Here is a 19,411-nt window from a genome sequence, read left to right as displayed (position 1 = left end):
TGTCTGACAATGTTTCTAGCCATTGATGTGGCCCGTCTCGGGGTTCCCATCCAGGAAGACGGCAGTGACCAGCGCAGCCTCAACTGCGGATAATTCTGTTGAGAACTTTTTAATTAAACTACGCAACAGCCATTTCTCTCGCCTGACTCAACTTCCTTCTTCATCGGTGCTAGGTATCTTTAAACTTGTCAGAAGGATTGTTTGCACCATCGTTCAATCGGTATCTAATCATGAATTTTCCTTACTGCTTCAGATTCAAACATGAACAACAGCTGAAACAGGTAGCAACCACATTCGAGAAACTGCAAGAGCTTTATCATTTGGAGCAAAATCTATGGTATCATTCGCTAGATTTGCCATTACAACACCCTGAAATGCTCGAATTTTGTCAACAGCTGACCCGCACCAATGTAATGTACCCTTGGGAGCCAGATCTAGCGCAGGAGTATCCGCTAGCTCAAGAGTATATGGCCCATGCCGTTTCCGAATGCCTGCTGCAGCTGACCCGCCTTCCAATCAACACTGTAGATACCAACCCAGAAGCCGTCCTGTTGCGGAACCGAGAACGGGGGAAGATGATTGCCGCCTACATGGAGGCGTTCCATCAGGCTTGGTTACGTATGTTTCCCCAAAGTCATGTTGCTCACGTTTCCGAATGCCTCCAGCAGCTGAATCGCCTTCCAATCAACACTGTAGATACCAACCCAGAAGCCGTCCTGTTGCGGAACCGAGAACGGGGGAAGATGATTGCCGCCTACATGGAGGCGTTCCATCAGGCTTGGTTACGTATGTTTCCCCAAAGTCATGTTGCTCGCCGGCCTTATCAGTTGGATGAGCGTGGAACAATAGAAACCTTCCTGAAGCGGAAAGTTCCTCCAGAAATGTTTTCCAAGTATGACGATATCGCGGAAGATATTTTTGATGAGGTGAATGAGACGGTGTTCGATACTAAGGAGGAAACCGTTCGCTATCGTATTCGTTCCGAATTGGCTTGCCAGCTGCGTGGTATTGACCCACTAAGACCGGTAAATTTCACTTTGAACGCTTAAGTCGCCAAGTGTTACGGGTTTATCACAAAACGGTCCTTACTTTCATGTCAGAGTCTATTGTCCCACAATTTCTGCTAATTGTTTCTGGTAAACATATCGGTTTCATGCAGCGATCGTTTACTAAAGTCTCGAGCCTACGGCTGACTGGTTAGTGTGCTAGTATCAGATCAGCCTCGCTTCAGACATCAAATAAGCCAGGCGCTGACTACAGGCAGGAGTGATTACTGAAATGGGCGCAGCGTTAGCCATAATGGACGAGCATAAGTGACCCTTGAGGCAGTCACCTTTCACACTTATCTATTGTGGAAATCGGTGATAGCGTTCAGGTGACGTAAGCAGTTATGTGTGATATTGCAGTGCGCCGCAAATTTGGTATGTTACGTTTTTTTATCGCTGAGACTGATACATGTGCACCTGATTCGGCAATTTAGTCTGGAGACTTAAATGTTATTCGAAAGTCAGCTTGTACGACTGTTTTTTCTTTCGGTGTTCAGTAGTTGAGCCAGTCGTAAGAAGCACAAGGTTTAGAATACTGTTAGCTTGTCCAAGCTCAGATAAGAGTAATGGAGAAAAGAGGATTGTAATTGAGCTGTTCAGCTACCAGTCCCAACTACACACCCTAACATCTTGGCTTTTCTCTGCGAACTACCGCTGTCTGTAGCTGTTTCCCCCTTGTGTTTCGTGCCACTATTTATCAAAGTAGATCATATATGCAATGTCTAGAAAGTCGGACCACATGATTTTTGATATGTGACCAAATTACTGTCACTAGAATCTCGCCTACAGTTCCACCCGAATGTCTTGAAAAACGCTGTTAATGAGTCGGCTTGCTTGTGATTACGACTCAGTCGTTTTATCATGGGAGGTTGAATAACCATCGCTTTGTTCACAGATTATTTATGTGCTTACGTTTTGTGGTGAAATCAGGGGATGGAGTCTGGCTGTAGCCTACCGCAAGCATCCCAGTAGGATAGTCCTACAGCACCCACTCAGAGAGGCTGGATGGAAACTGACGGCATAAGTGCCATTGGCATGGGTCATTTGCCATATTTTCAATCCCCTCGTTCAAGCGATAGGAGGATTATGACGTCTCGTAACACCATTACTTTCAGCCAAGTCACCTGTTGGTTTTTTCATCCCGGAGTGTGCTCAGAAGACTTCATTACCCTCGGTGGACGGTACCTTAATGTACACAGTACATGACCGGACCGTTCAGGATTGCAGTACCTCATACGTTCCTCAAGTAAAGTACCTATGGCTTTACCAAACTTCCGTTTCTCACTGCCAGTTTGCTGCTTCCATCCGATTCCTTTTGTAGGTTTGAGACATCCTTTGTCGAAGATGTTCAAATTCTCCGCCCTTAGCAGCCAATTCTAACGGACACACAACAGTGCACGACAGTGCCCTATACGCGCCTCTTAAGACCCAGTGATATGTCCTTCTGATGCCCCAAGTGGGGCAAACTAGCAAATGCGGTTCTACTTTTTGAGATTCTTCGTGATTTGATGCTTCACACTACCATCGGAGCTAGTACAAGATAGTGTGTTCTGCATATAGTCTTTTAATTATTTTCTGTTGTATTCTTTCGTCTCCTTTAAATTTTTGTTTTATTGCTTAGTTGAATCATCTTTTTGACCGCTACTCTCTAGCTTTCCGCTGTTTTTCAACCCAGTTCCTTTCTTGGGACGATCCACTCTGTCTGGAGAATCGTGTCCCTACTTGTAACTATCGTCCCGAAGCTTTCGAACTAAAGCCCGTGGACTGTTACGAATTCTCCTGCCTTCCGCACACGGAGACTTTGGATTTTTCAGAGTTTGCGCGTTCAGTTGCTGGTACGTTTATGAAAAGAGGATAGGTTTTCTCATTGTGAATTATTAGAACGTTATCCAGTGCATTATCAAGAGTCACCTTATCTAACTGAGCGCCTTTATGTCGAAAATCCTGATTGAAGTCAAATTCCAGGCCAGCCCTCCTAGTAGCGAAATAAATAACCGGGTTTGCGTCTCGGATTTGTCACTAACTTTGACCGCAGTTGTCCAGGTGGTACATCAAACGCTTGCATTGCAGGTATGCACACAAAGGATGTCACGCCCCAATCATATCACCCCTGACGCATTGAGTATATGACTGAGAAGTCCGAAACAACTCGTGTGCTGCTAACTTTTTTCCGAGACAGGGACTTGTTTGAGTCCCCTAATTACAATTAGCCATTCATATACACTCCCATCCTTTCTGTACGCTTAATTTTGTCATCCTAATATTTTGCAACCATTCATTTGCCTCAGAACCCGGTGGGGTGAAAAATAGTGGTTCCTCAACAGGAATACTTTTAAACTGGTTGGGAGTGTGACTCTTTAGTTGGGTCGGTTTGCAGTTTGCAGTTACCTTTACTGAAGGAAAAGCCGTTCATCGGTGCCTATCTGTCATGCTATGCGAAGACACAAGGGCTGGGATATTGCTAAAGCCTAGACAGGAGTAGTCGATATGCGGGATTGCGTTCCAATCACGGATCTTTCGGGTTGTAAGTTGCACCTTAATTACTGAGCTATCTCGAGCTCACTAAAGACTTTTTCTCGGGCTAAGGTTTTTCTCTGATGGCCGGACATACCAAACGGACTAGCCTTTTGGGGAAGTCGCCTTCTAGTTTCTGAAATTTTCGTCCATTTGCTGTGAAATCGTCAGATACAGTTCACCGACTGCGGTTTAGATTGTCGTGCCAATTAAGATAGCAAACAAGGGGTTGGATTAAATTCTAACACCATTCCCAACATTGTTGAGCTAGTTCCAATCGTTGTGTTAATGTAAACGAGCTACCGTGACGATTTCGGTGCTCAAGATGGTCTTTGCGTCATCTGACGAGAAGTGAGGCAAAATTTGACTGAGGTCAAGAAAGGCTGAATGCATATTAGGTGACAAACTCGGTGGGCTTGGAGAAAATGGACATGAGATAGGAATGTTTATGAGCTACTGATCTCTGAGATTTAGTGAATCGAGTTCAAAGCGCGGGCGATGCGTTTCGTACAACTCACAGTACAGAGCTCCCCATGTTGGAGTTGGATCATTTGGTGCTCACCGAGGGGCTACTGACAAAGTGACAAAGAGCTCACTTACCGACTGATCAGAGATTTGTTTCGGTCAGTGGACTTCCCATCCTGTTGTGAATATTAAAGCAACATACTAGGTTTTCTCGAAAAAAAGGGGTGACCTGAAAAGCTTCATATTATGGTAACATGACGCTTATCTGTGACCACTTACTGTGAAACCTTGTAAGGATCCAATGTCCATCTTTTCTGCCATGCATAGCAACAAAAATCATTCAGCTGTAACACCGTTTCGGTTGCTAGGTGCCATGACACCCGAAGAAGGTCCGAGGACTGGGATACTGCCTGGTTTGATTGTTGAAAACCTGTGGTACGTAAACCCTGTATGTGTAAGGTGGCGCTACAAAATTGGTGGATCAAATCCAAGCATCATGCTGGCAGAAGAGCTAATCAACGTTGTAAATAAATTTGTTTACGTAGACAATCGTATAGGTTGAGGTCGACTGGCTGGAGATAAATTTACTTCTCGACCCACACTGCTCTATTCATCAGAAACGTTGCCTCTACGTGTGGATGACATACAAAAGCGGTTAATGCTTGACCATCGGCGTCTTCGAAGCATTGATTTGGTAGTGATGAGGGACGCCAGATGGGCTTTGGAGGAGGGGACTCTCTCATGATAGCCGAATTGCTCTCGCTCGTTACGCTACGCCGGTTAGGACATGTACTTCGCGTGACAGAGGACCATCTACCTCGCAGAAATCTTTTTACCCACCACTGTGCTGATTGGAAGCGATCGAGATGTGAAGTGTATGATCTGACAACGAATCATGTAAGCACTGACCAATTAAATGGGTCGGGTCGACAACTACTACTTTCCTGGATGGGGACCCCGGGACTCAGCTCGTCAATGGTTAATGACACTAGCAGATATGGCTCAATCTTTCACTCAGATGTGCTAGTGCGTCAAAGCTGGTGCCTTCATTGCGTAGCTGCCTAGTTCGCGATCTAACTGAACATGCCATTGTCTTTAATGCTTGACTGTATCCCACAGTCTCACTTTTTCTGGTGTCTGAAATTGTAGCAGCTGGAACCAACATACCCTTCGTACATAATTTATAAGCCTGATAAACTGAACTCACTCGTAGCCATTTGCTAGTATCCACTGAGTTCCATCTGAATCATCCTGATAAAGGCAGGGCTAGTCATTCCACTGCCCGTCGAAACCTTTGAGTTGCAAGCAGTAAGATTGGACACGTGGCTCTTTGTTCAACGGTTCCGGGATGTTTTATGCTGAGTCATATGCCCTTCGGTTGGTTTACGTAACTGGGGTTCTTCAATTGATGTAGAACCTTGGTTTTAACCGAATATTGAGTTACTCTCACACTTATGGAGCTACCGATAAATTCAAGCCTAGGGCTTGGATCTCCTTATGGACCGATGACTATTCGGGTTAAACTTTCCGACTGTCCGCCAGCTTGAAAAAAGTTACTGTTTCACGCAGCATCTCAAGCCTGATTCCATTGATGGCCCACAGCAGTTTCACTTACTATACTGAGACAAAACGTGGGGGTCAATGGACGCCTTCTATACGGACATTTTCGCTTTGCAGGTTTCTGGCCAAGATCTCCATTTTGGGAAGGTGATCCGTGTGAATTTGGCCATGTTGGGGTGTTGGATGTGGCTCGAAGTGAGAAACTGCTCCGTGACCTGAGTAAATCTCAGCTTCCTGTTGCTGTGATACAGGAGGTTCGTGTGCGTCATGCGTTAAGTGAAGGACTACTAACTGCATTTGCTTGGACGAGTGCACAAGCTTACAATCAAGGTGAGTTCACTACTGCGCCGTTAATATCTTGGGATGCGGTTGTTTTACTACATTGTTTTCACCCCTTCGTGCCACATACATTTTTCAAGTAGCCTACTAGCGTTCCATGAGTAGTATATTTTTTTAAAACAAAAGATAACGTTGAGACGTCTTGGAATTGTTCGCCAGCCTGTGGGCCGATTAGTTTCCGACCTTTTCCGCAACACAGTTATTCCCCTGTAGGAGGTCCGCCAAAAAGACGATACGCTGCTGATGGAAGTCGGCTATGCGCATGACCTATATACCTATTTTTTAAAACGTTTATTAAAGACTTCTCAGGGTTTCAATGAAGAAAACCATAGGTTTTTGTTTGTTGTAGTTGTGGCTTTTCAGCGGTCATCACTAGCTTCTGTATGTGTAGTCACCAACATACCCTTCGTACATAATTTATAAGCCTGATAAACTGAACTCACTCGTAGCCATTTGCTAGTATCCACTGAGTTCCATCTGAATCATCCTGATAAAGGCAGGGCTAGTCATTCCACTGCCCGTCGAAACCTTTGAGTTGCAAGCAGTAAGATTGGACACGTGGCTCTTTGTTCAACGGTTCCGGGATGTTTTATGCCCTTCGGTTGGTTTACGTAACTGGGGTTCTTCAATTGATGTAGAACCTTGGTTTTAACCGAATATTGAGTTACTCTCACACTTATGGAGCTACCGATAAATTCAAGCCTAGGGCTTGGATCTCCTTATGGACCGATGACTATTCGGGTTAAACTTTCCGACTGTCCGCCAGCTTGAAAAAAGTTACTGTTTCACGCAGCATCTCAAGCCTGATTCCATTGATGGCCCACAGCAGTTTCACTTACTATACTGAGACAAAACGTGGGGGTCAATGGACGCCTTCTATACGGACATTTTCGCTTTGCAGGTTTCTGGCCAAGATCTCCATTTTGGGAAGGTGATCCGTGTGAATTTGGCCATGTTGGGGTGTTGGATGTGGCTCGAAGTGAGAAACTGCTCCGTGACCTGAGTAAATCTCAGCTTCCTGTTGCTGTGATACAGGAGGTTCGTGTGCGTCATGCGTTAAGTGAAGGACTACTAACTGCATTTGCTTGGACGAGTGCACAAGCTTACAATCAAGGTGAGTTCACTACTGCGCCGTTAATATCTTGGGATGCGGTTGTTTTACTACATTGTTTTCACCCCTTCGTGCCACATACATTTTTCAAGTAGCCTACTAGCGTTCCATGAGTAGTATATTTTTTTAAAACAAAAGATAACGTTGAGACGTCTTGGAATTGTTCGCCAGCCTGTGGGCCGATTAGTTTCCGACCTTTTCCGCAACACAGTTATTCCCCTGTAGGAGGTCCGCCAAAAAGACGATACGCTGCTGATGGAAGTCGGCTATGCGCATGACCTATATACCTATTTTTTAAAACGTTTATTAAAGACTTCTCAGGGTTTCAATGAAGAAAACCATAGGTTTTTGTTTGTTGTAGTTGTGGCTTTTCAGCGGTCATCACTAGCTTCTGTATGTGTAGTCAAACGGTGGAATTTGTGGGGACGCCTCGACGCACTCACGTTGAAAACAAATTCAAATGAGTGGACATTACCATCACGATAACTTGCCATACTACCGATTATTGACGGTGACTCTGGTCTCTAGCAATGACCTTAGTACTGTTTCTGCTTGAAAACAATTTCCTGATTGAAGTTCATTACCTCCATTATCGGCAGCATGACGTCAGTGTTCAACATCGTTGCTTCGATGCCGTACAACCATGATTAAATCGGAAGCCTTATTGTGAAGAAAAGAATAAAGGTGCATGGGGAAAGGACTTAGTGCTGGCTTGCTACTATCATTCCAAGGTGCCTACTTCTCAGAACACTCATTCAGACAATCTGGATAGAAACTGACAACACGATTGCCACAGACATCTTGCAGCGTCCCCAACCAGGCGCAGTGAGGATTACGCGATCCCCATCCTGGAAGGCGAGTAACACTGACATTTCTTTCATACCCCTCTGCCGGGTAAGGGGTTAGCCACCTCTCTGCTTTCGCCTCTCTGAATTGGGCATGGAAAACAACACTCTCTTCGGCAAACGATGGCTAGGCACACGCAACACATGTCCCAACCAACGCACACATTCTTCAATGGAAGTACCCGTTGCACAACCGACAACCCGCTTTCTCACTGACTCGTTACGGATACGCCGACAGCAATCCACACGAGCTATGGTTCTGAGACAGCGATTGTCGAACACCTGAAGACGTCTCAGTTCCGCTGCTTGAATAGGCCAAGTCTCACAGCCATATAACAAAACAGACCGTACTGTATCTTGCTGCACACGTCCCTTGAGATTCAGGGATAAACCACTCTGATGCCGTAGGTTTATTTGTATGTGTGCAGTTCATGGTTGTACGTGGACTGGGACACTGTCATGGCGCCCACATCTAGACAGGATGATGATTAGGGTTCTCAACCAAAGCTTTTGGTTCGAAAGCTTAGCCGCAAGGCAGCGGTGTTGGGCGGGAAATGCAAATGCATTACCATTTCTACGGAACAAGTCGCCACATGTTCCAACCCCCAACCTGGAGGGCCAGGAGGCTGTGTTCGTCAAACCTATAGCCAGTGACCAACCAGGTATGAGGAACTCCGTGAGTGTCGGGGAAGCACCCCCCAAACCGTGCGCAAACCGTGTTTGTCACACGGTAAGGTCCAGTCTCTTCGTGACGGGATTGAAGTTCTCTAGGTTTCGGTTTCCAACTCAGCTTAATTCTCACGGACGCCTAACCCGACGGATAGGAAATCTTCCTTGATAATCACAGCTTCACATGTTGGATGGATTTTGGATGCTTATCATTGGAACCAAGTTCACCACAAAAATGTAACTATTATGCCTTTCATTATAGGCTGTTTTTTTCACTTGCAGAAACAAACCTCTGTTAAAACTGTTGCAGCTTAGTCAAACGTATTAGGATACTCTGCATCTAATTAGAACAGACAAGTTCAATACTACCCTTTAAGTGAACATTCACGAAGCATACCAAAATGTTCCCTCATTTTGTTGGTTTTGCGTGAGGTTGGTGGTTAGCAGGGAAATATGACGCCGAAGCATACCAAAATGTTCCCTCATTTTGTTGGTTTTGCGTGAGGTTGGTGGTTAGCAGGGACAATATGACGCGGTTTCTATTATGAGTTTGTGAATTTGTGTTTTATTAGGTCTGTCAGTGTGTAATGCAGTCATTTGCTTCCGTTGAAGTTGTTCTTTTGGTAATAATTGTACTATTAACAAATAATTAACAATCGTGCATTTGTGACGCCTTTTCGGTGCATAGCTGACCCGCTACCTGAGGGAAGTCCGAGGGCTGACATCCAATAGCAATCGAGATGGTGGGGTTGAATTTGAACCATGAACCTTCTGGTCACTAAGCTCGTGCCTTAATCAATGAGCTATCTCGAGCTCTGGGTATTCACAACTGTTCCCTACTCGTGACTGATTCTTACGTTTACAACATAGTGAACCTATGTACTGGTCGTCGGCTCCTGTCATCCAAGTTACCCTGAATGAGTGGTTTTTGTTCTGCTCAACTAACATAAATAACGGCCACGAAACAAATTGTATGTTTGATCAGAAAGCCGCACGACCTAGTACCGTGTTTACTGCAAAATATGGTGTGTTTTCTCCCACTTTCAAGGCTTTACATTGTACAACGAATTGACGTATCCGTTGGCAACCCAACTACTATTAGTGGATAACGATCACATTCAGCTGTTGCGTTACCAGCTGAACTCGCTAACCTCACTATGGAAAGCCGATGATTCCGGATTGCCGTTCAATATGGCTTGGTTGTCACCCAAAGTTAAACTCTACGAGCTCAATCCTGATATCCCGTAAGTTTCAACTTCCAGGTGTACAGCGTTCACAGGTTTTCTGTTTCCATGGTTTGTTGATTTTCGTGGTTAGCTGTCAACACTTGTTGGGTGTCACAAAAATGTGTCCTCAGGTCTGTCGAAAGGAACACCCCTCTGGCAATTTTTGGGGATCTGATGGTTTTACGTATTTACTCACTCAGAAGGCTGATGACAGAAGGCTGATGAGTTGTATGGGTTTGCGCCAAACCTTCTTACATACTTCTAAAGTGCATTAGACTATTGTGATTTGTTTGTCTGTGAGTCTTTTGGAGTTCACAAGCGTATTAACAATAATAGCTCTTTGATTAGGAATATTTCGAGCTTGTGGGTTGTTGTTTGCATCGGGTTTGAGTGTAGGCCTGGAAACAAGTAGGCATCCACTCAAAGTAGTCACTTGGACCGATAATCATGAGTTAGCGGCGATCATAGGTGGGCCCAAAACGATCATGAATATAAAGGAGATCCAGTGGCTTAACACTCACGTCTGTGTACCATGCTGTCTGCTGTTCGGCACATGCGAGATGCATCGATCACAAAATTCACAGTCCAGCGTCATCATGGAATCTTTGCAACTCACCTTGTGTGCAGTCGTAGCACTGTGCAGCCATAACAAAACGTCAATAGTTTAAGCATGTGACTGGCCGCGTTTGTTGTGGTTACAATAATATACCAAAAGAGCTTTCTGCTCCTTGCTCTTCCTTGCACTTTTTCCTTGTTGCACACAGTAACGATGAGACTCAAATACCTTCGGAAACCCATGATAGCTGTTCTTGAGGCTCACCGAGCATTTATCGTCCCTGATTTTTCATCAACCTCATACTGGAACGCCTAGTTGTAATTAATTGGCGAAGTACAATCGTTTGCAAATTTAGATGGTTTCACATACACCCTTTCGCTTCAAAAGTCTGGAAAACGGTTGTTGCACTTGGAGGTGGCTCGTTTTGACGGAGAGGCTTCACTTAGCCAAATGACTAGGATGTAAGATTTTCTAGGCTTTACTGCAGACAAAGCACCATTCAAGGGAGTTTCTTATGGATAATGGCCTAATTTGGTATGAGGTGTCGATTAGGGGGTTTTGTTCGTGTGTGTGAGAACATTATGACCAATGGGCTCTTAAGAATTCAGGGTTTGGTTCTTCGGTTTGTAACACTTGGGTTTATGATTCCACTTGAATGTATTTGTTGGTTCTCGTTGATCTGTGTAGATAAGTGCAACATGTGTGCTGCGTGAGTTCCGATTAAGTTGGGCACTCCGCTTAGGATCCAAATCACTTTGTCAATGTTTACTCCCTACCCACTATCAGCCTCACGCCGTCACGTGGCGAATCGGCTGATCTAAAACCGCTGTTTATACGCTCGCCAACCCTACTTATACTGGAATGCTCGGTGGCAACCACCGCATCGGCCGTCAGTTGCTAGATTGTGAACCGCAATCCCCTCATGTGGGTTTCTACTTATTCTAAATATACTGTGCATTCTCTGTGCAGTTTAGTGTCCCGTCATCATCGTCGGACCAGTGCCGCATATTTATACGGATTCCTCGTTTTCTCATTCGTTTTTGTGCCTCAGATACTAGTCTTATGCAGTTTCACCTAATTGTTGTGCCTGTCAGTTTGAACCTATGTCCTTCGGTACTTACTTGTTTGACAACGAGGCTCTGCGCTACTAAGCTCTACGATATATATTATGTTTTTCATCAACTAGCACTTCGAAAAACGTCCTGTTTTTAAAAAAACAGTTGTTTTTAGAGTACTGTTAGTATGATAATGTTAGAATGAAGCATGTTTGAAGATATCAGTTCTGCTTTTTTTCGCTTGCCTCATTACATTTGGTTTAGCAGCTCAGTTCGCTTGCCCTGTGGGGCCCCATGGAGTCTTCTCGTCGAAACCTGCATTTGATAATGGCTTTCATCATCATCACCATCATCGACAGCATGACATCAGTGTTCAACACTGATGTAATACAATTCAACATCAGCTGACTTCATTGGCGCATTGCCATCAAAAAAATCACTTCACTCTCATCTCTTACCCCGACAGGTCTTTAGAATGCGTTAACAGTTTAGAATACATTTTACCAACTAACTTCGTGTGGATGACGGAAACATAACAATATTTGAAACCTTCTTTCCAGAACTAAAGTTTCCATCAATCCACGGGCCATCGCTCTAATGGCGTCAGCTATGACCTATCCGGTGGATGAGAATCTTTCCAGTGAGTATCTCAGGCCTTATCTTAAGGAGCTTTGTGCTCCTCGTGACAGAGCGCAACCTACTGGTGATCCATCCACCTACTTGATTCCTGACAGTTGTGAAGAGTCTCCAGAAGAGCTGTCAGATTCGCCACCACCCGTCATGAGCAAACTTGAAAAAGAGGCTCTCGAGATATCAAAACAAGCTGATCGAGAAACCCCTCATCGGATATTCGGTCACCCACGGCCTCATCCAAACGACGTCTTTTTCCTCAAGGTGAGTGATAATTCTTTTGATTCAGGGTGGAAGTCCATACTGGTTTCGGTGTTACAGGGACAGACTTTTAATTCCGCGGGAGTTTATGCAATGATCGCCCTTTGTAAAGAAGCATTGGGGAGCAATGAAATGTGTTTGCTTCCTAAGGGGAATGTCTCTACAGAATGCGCTATCTATCTGATACCTCAAATAAACTATGTTACTGCTTTCTCCTTGTGGAGTTTTTACTAGTCCCGGTACCACCTCTGTGCCTTGTGCCTGCCGCTTACGCGACGCTGTGGTGAGAACCGCGGCTTATCGACGCGCAGCCCTCCCAGACAGGGGCAATCAGTCGTGCTACAACCATACATTAATCACGTTGTCTGTTTTGTTGCTATCGTTGGACACCGTAATCAGACAGACCAGAGGATAGTGTATAATTAGGGTTTCTGAAGTTCTAAAATCAGATGTAAAAACAGACGAGATGTGAACTCTGTGATTTGAAGGAGAACAGAAGAAACAAATACATCGGGCTTTCAATTTTGACCCGATATGGACTGTCTTTCAGTTCCAACGAAAAGTGTTTGCATCCTGTGTGCAGTTTTCCTGGACCTGCCTGTGCCTCTATTTCATCCGTCTCGCCGTGTGGTGTTTGTATAATTGTCAGCACTATACCGTTTAGACGTCCAACTCTCTGGCTTTCCGAATTCACCTGTCCCTTTGAAATTGACTAACTTTGACCAGACCGAGAACGCGACAACAATCTTCAGTGCTAAAGTCGGTCATGTACCCAAAATGTGACCACACTCCGGCGCACACGTGGCCATTTACCGGTCCAATTTCGGCTTGCCACTCTTACTCGCATAGGTCATACCATTATTGAGGACGCTGATTGGAGTCAACGTTTTCCGTGTTCCACAGAAAAGTCGAAAACGATCTGGGGAAGCATCTCATCTCTTAGATGGTTCTAAATATGTATTCGTTCCATTCTTAGGGTGTTTTGGCCCCATGTACTTTACACTTCTAAGCGTTAGAGCTCAAATACCAATGTATAGCTGATCAAACGATCCTACTCAGTCAACTCTTCAGCGGTATGCATGATAGGCTGGTTTTTGCCTGCCATGACACCTCGTATGACGCCGTTTGAACATGTCACAACAATCAACCGAGGCAGAGAACTGAACATTTGTGGTATGTATGCCGACTTTAAAAATTGTGACATTTGTTCGCAGTTAACCGGTTGTTGACTGAAATTACCTGTATATTCCTATAGTTTCAATAACAGCAATACAGTAAACGAACATTAGTGTTTTTGAGGTCCCATCATCAGGTCATTGCCCATGGATTGCAGGTTTCAAATCTTTGGTGTACTCGGTTGTGTTCCTTCTTTGGTGTTCAGATAGTCAAAATATTATCAGAATACGTCCGAGAATGTCAGGTCTCTAGAAGTATATACAAATGGCTTTTTCGTTCTTGCGTCCGGCTTTTTGTATTTTTTTCGTACTTTTTTCAATAATGGTCTCCGAATCCGACCGGCCTATTCCTAAACCGGTTTTCAGCATAGATGTTCCTGTCATTTATCACGCCATGGTTTCTATCTTTGGCGATCCATTAAATGATCTACCGCAGCAAGAGCTTTACGCACATGCTATGGTGAGCTGTCCGTTAAGAGTAGCGACATGGTGCGGACGCCTCCCGTCACCAGGAAACCCGTTTAATACCCGGTTTGATTTACTGACAGGCATTTTGGCCACATTATTCACATGCTTGTCATTTGGCTAGCCCGAACGCGAATCAAAGTCGAATGCTAATCCTTTCAGTCACTTATCCGTGTTCTCTTTTTGCAGTACCGATAAAATCACTGAGTTCATGCAACGCCCATATTACGCAATTTGTCTTCCTGAATCTTATCGCGTAACACATCGTAACTGCTGTACTGTATGCGTGCATTCGCCGCTCACCTAACTCTTCCTTCCAATCGTTGGATTGCCTCTTAACGCAAGGAATAAAAACGGGTGTGTGCATCATGAAAATATGGAATTACCCTCCTAAACGATTTGTGACAGTACACAGTTTGAAACCGGTTGGTTGATTTCCCATTCTAATCAACTCACGGACATTTACTGCTCTTGTGGTACTGTCCTTCGACACGTTCATTTCACTACCTATTTTGATCAGGACTTCTAATTTCTAGAATTTAGTTTTAGCGTTTACCGGCTCGGTCGAAATATCTCCCAAGAAGAAAACAACAGCTTTTCTACTAGTGACGCAAATTGGCTAAACTGAATATGTGTGCATTCGAGGAGGGTTATTTGTCTCTATCGAGCTATATTTATTCTTTCTCATATCACCCAAACCAACGATTAGTCCTACGATAGGTTAGTCGAATCAAGGATCCACTCAGGTTTGCTTATGTCCGATCAGGTCGCGTAGTTCCCGTAACAGGGTGATGTCTTGCCGCGTTTTTCCCTAGATTGTGCTTCTGATTGTTGCTGAACCGAGCATATTTTCCGTATTATTTGTAGATGACGGATAAGTCGGAGTTGGTGCAGGAGCTTAAAGACGAAATGCCGGATTTTGGGGGACAGTTTTCTTGTCTTCCTGAACCACATAACTCTAGAATTAAAGAATTCAAAATCGAACGTCGAAATCGCCAACCACGGCTTCGTGTTCAAGCTCCCCCTCGACGGTGGCGCTGATCTGGGTAATGGTGTGCTCAATTCCTCTTCAGAAGTCTGTAAATATAGCCGTTAACCATCTGCTTTTTCAGTACTTGTTTGTCCGGAAATGGCATTTGGGTTGTCATTACTTGCTAAATGTGCCAGTATACCTGTCCTTATTGTGAATGGTAAACTGTTTGTCTCGACGAGAGTCAGGAAGTGGACACGTGAAGCAGCAAGAAGGGTAGGAACAGTGTGATCGTGGTGTCGTCATTTGAAGAACGGTCTGTGTAGGCTGACCTCTTAATGTGAAGGTCTGAATTCGAATAAATTCCGTAGCTTTTGTTTTTTGGCAAGATGTGGACCTTTGCTCATGCTATTCAATGTAGATGTCTAAACTAAAAAGACCAACGAGAGGCAGATTGTAGGCATCAACTTACGCAAACACTTTCGCTGTTACATCTTTACGCAAGCTGCCAATATGTTAATATCAGAGTTCACTTCTGCACATTCAAGCAAGTCTTGACGGTTAGCCATGACGACCCAAGGGTATATACCTGTGCCCTTCGATTGCTTTGCTCAACTAGTTGAAAAATCAAACGGTTAGGTCATTCATTAGTGCGTGGCAAGCGTCCTTGAACAGATGTCTCAGGTTTGCAATCAAGCCGTTTCTGTGATCCTTGACGGGGACCTGTAATGTGAACGAAGCTTGTGGGCAGGTTGTTGTGCTGAAAAGTCATGTTCATGAGTATCTTTACTGGTATTCAAGCGTAATACTGAGTTTTTCACCTGAGCATAGGGAGTTAGGGTGTGCAGAATATTCCCTTGATTATGTCCAGCAACAAAATGCATACTCATAGAAAGATGGGACGCATTACAGTGGACAGCTTCAGACCCCACGCCGACTGCTACTTACCGAGTCATCGCTATAGCATCTGCGATGCTGTACTACCGCGAGAAGATCAAGGAGTTGTTGGTTGCAATTGGTGGCTGGTGGAGCAGAGGGGAAGTCTGGCAATTCGATAAGGCCGTACGACCCATTGAGGGATTAAATGGTGGTCAAACGCTTCATTCGAAAACTATATGAAGTGATTAATAAGATTTACCTAACGATGAAAGCGCCCCACGAATGCTTTCAGGCGCAAAATTCGTTGATCTAAATGTGATGGAAAATCTAGCATACCGGTGTATAAATTTTTGAATCAGACAGCTGATTTCTGTTATAAGATTTTCGTAGTTGGAGCGTTTGGAACAAAACTGACGCGCATAAAAGGGACCATAAGATTAAAGCGGAATGCTGGACAACAACGTTGAGAGCAGAGAATGAGTATGGGAAAGAATCATCATTGTTATATCGTGACACCTTAGTTGATTTTACTGACCTAGATTTAGCTGTAATAGGAATCATTTCATTTGTTCTGTTCTCTGGGTATGCTCTTGTCGTCATCATCATCAGCCGTATGAACCGCGCACTTGTCGTACAGTTGTTCTAGCTGCCACAGTTTCTTTTGCCTATTATTTAGGGAGGTGGGGTGATAGCCACATGTTGGAGACAGTAGCTGATATGATTTATGCGTAAATACAGGGGTGTCTGGGCTTTACACTGAAGAGTTCCGTAGGGGAGCGATACATTGAAGGCAGCAGCTTGAATGCATGAGTGCTATCGGGGGTGCGACTGGGCCACCTCTGACAATGTATCTAGTCGTCGATATGTCCCGTCTCGTGGTTCTCATTCCGACAGACAGCAAGACCAGTGAAGCTGAGTTTGCTGGTAATAGCTTTCATACTTTACTGCGAAGTCATTTATTATCACACTCAGGCTCGTTTCCACCGTTTGTGCGGATCTGCGGAAGGGGGCTCTTCGGTGAAGTCGGCCGACACACGTGCGAGGCTCGTGACCAAGCCAGCGCAACCTATGAAGTGTGATGGGGTCATCTATCGTGAGCGAGTTATTTTTTCCGAAATCTATTCGGCATGCTTCCGCATTACTGATCCGGTGTTCTCACTAGACTCAGGCGGTGGTCGGATGACACCAGTGGTCGGGCGCTGGAGGTTTATTGACGTCCTCATTGCGGAGCGGTCAGTTTCTGCTCCATGTAATAATATGGACCGTAAGCTGTTCCGGCCTTCTAAATGCGGATGTAAATGCCATCTTTCGCGGAACCACCGGGACTGATGCAGTCGACCGGGTAAACAAACTTGTTTATTACCTCGTCCAGTCTTGCAGCAGCACTTTACACTTTGCAGATGTGAAGCGCATGCCAAACCGTGAGGCAGAATCATTTAGATTATTTCATGTTGATTGCGTTACGACGGCGCCGTCTGCTTACTCGATATCTGTGGGCAGGTGTCTCGGGAGCACTTCGACCCCAGAGGCATAAAAAGCCGGTAGTGAGCCTTCCATAATGGTGTCAGTGAGGAATTTGAAAAGGAAAGGTGAAAGAGGACAGTCGTGCCTGACACTACTTGATATAGTCAACTCAGGGGAGAGCTTCCGCTGGAGTTGGCAACGGTTTTACGCGCAACATCCGCGCGTTATCCGGCGCCGACATTTTCAGGCATCTCTAAATCAATCTTCAAGCCCCGACACCCTGCCTATCTGGCTGCCTTCAGTGTCCGCGCTTTGAATCAAGCAGGATAGCAAGCTACTCTTGCCCTCACACTGGACTCACTTGATATTGATATGTGCTGTGTCTCAGAAACGAGAATTCAAAATACAAGTACATTGGTTGAGCTAATCGCCCCATAACTCTCTACTCGCTTCCGACTGCGCATCTCCGGCGATCCAGAGACCACTACAGCAGGATGTGCAGGGTTGTTATCGCCCCAAGTCACCAGAAGGATGGATCATTGCTTGATGTGATACCCGTTGCTAGTCTCCTCTGTGCAGTTGGTCTAGCAACGTCTGTGAAGGAGGAAAGCTGAAGGGGAAATCTGATCGGTGTCTGTTGTGTCTGCTTACGCCCCAACTAACTGTAGCACCGATGCTGTCAAAGACAGGTTTTATGGCGCCCTGAATACCTTGTTGCGGGAGCTAAAAGCTCAGATATCGTTGTGGTTGCTGGAGATCTGAATGTACAAACGGGCAGGCTTAGCGTATCTGAGACTGATTTAGTAGGTTGAATTGGATTAGACTGGATACGTACGGAGAATGATGGACGATTGCCTCAGCTGTGTGCTGACCGCAGGCTGTCTTTTGCCATACTGAGTTTCAAAACAGCTGAAGTCGTCTGGCCACACGGTGTCCTCCAACGGCGTTCCGGCCACAAACTCAAGTCGGTCACATTGCCTTAAGTTACCGACAGCGCGGATGAATAACCAATTACCAGTCTTTTGGGACACATTTGTAGATTCCGACCATGCGCTCGTCCGGAGTTGCTTCCCTCTTCGTTTTCCAGGGCTGCGTAAGGTGCGGATAAATCGCCTGGCAACTGAAAGACTGGCAGATCCGGATGTTAGACGAATGTCTAAACCGTCAGATGTGCATTCACACTTGGACAGGATCTCCCTCTCTTTGCACACTGCTGGGAGTTTTGCTCGTGGTACGGCGCTACCAGGTTTACTCAATCTTGGAAGTCAGACTGAACAGTGGCATTGCTTGAATCTTAGAGAAATATCCCAGCCGGTCCCGAACGTAACCTGACGTGACGAATTATCAGAAGTAAAGTGAAAGTACGCGTGCCAACCGATTGTGAAATGTGATGGACCCAACATCAAGGAAATGGGAGAGGTCCAGAAAGCCGGTAATGTTCGAAGATTATTTCAGTTGATCCGCTCGAATGGTCCCCGGAAGCCATCGAAGAACGGAGTGACCATTTTGAATAAAGAAGAACGCCTTGATCGGTGGGCCGAATACTTCGAACAACAGTTATAGTGGCCACCAACTGCCAGTTATCTGGAGCTAACAGTTGATGTAGGACCCTGGACGGTGAACGTGGAACCCATTTCGGCCTAGGAGGTTTATGACTGCATATGTTCTCTCAAGCGCCACCGAGCTCTTGTTCCGGGTGACTCCATACCCGCATTGTTCCAAGACGGGGATGAAGTCCTCACTCAAAGCTTGTCTGATATGTTTGCTTGCATTTGGGGAAAGAGACTCTCCCGACAACTGTTGGGAGTCTGGGATAGCACCAATTTTCAAAAGAGGGGCTCGTAGTGAGTGTGACAATCACAGGGGGATCAGGTTGACGCCGGTCGTAACGAGACTGTTAGCATACTTCGTCGCCTTACAGTGGCTCGTGAGACACTGACTAGAGAACAACAAGCGGGATTCCAACCTCATTTTTGCGTCCCGACTCCTCCTGTCTGGGAGACCTGGCAGTATCCAAGCCCTCGTTCTTCCTTAGGGTGTTATGGCACCGAAAGGGTGCTACAGGTGAACGGTTTGCTTTTCTCACTCACGATGGTGTGGGCATACCATCTGTGAAATACGTTGATTTCTAACTTTGGTGGCCTTATTAGCTTCGAGATTATGGCTATCCTAAAATATTAT

General features: G+C 45.3%; 1 protein-coding gene across 1 annotated transcript in view; it reads left to right on the top strand.

The window, feature by feature from the left end:
* T265_00970 (hypothetical protein) overlaps positions 1 to 15,016 on the top strand; it is a gene marked incomplete at both ends in the record, with an annotated part of 16,342 nt that extends 1,326 nt beyond the window's left edge. The window contains 7 exons of the mRNA XM_009164885.1: positions 254 to 1,025; positions 2,722 to 2,881; positions 5,703 to 5,915; positions 6,826 to 7,038; positions 9,598 to 9,793; positions 11,947 to 12,280; positions 14,785 to 15,016. Coding sequence (XP_009163149.1) covers positions 254 to 1,025; positions 2,722 to 2,881; positions 5,703 to 5,915; positions 6,826 to 7,038; positions 9,598 to 9,793; positions 11,947 to 12,280; positions 14,785 to 14,958 — 2,062 coding nt within the window. The remainder of the gene's footprint in view (positions 1 to 253; positions 1,026 to 2,721; positions 2,882 to 5,702; positions 5,916 to 6,825; positions 7,039 to 9,597; positions 9,794 to 11,946; positions 12,281 to 14,784) is intronic.
* Positions 15,017 to 19,411: the final 4,395 nt, after the last annotated feature.

Source organism: Opisthorchis viverrini, assembly GCF_000715545.1.
Source record: "Opisthorchis viverrini unplaced genomic scaffold opera_v5_10, whole genome shotgun sequence".
Lineage (NCBI taxonomy): Eukaryota > Metazoa > Platyhelminthes > Trematoda > Opisthorchiida > Opisthorchiidae > Opisthorchis > Opisthorchis viverrini.
Note: the sequence above shows the minus strand (reverse complement) of the source record. Positions and strands in the feature narration are given on the sequence as shown.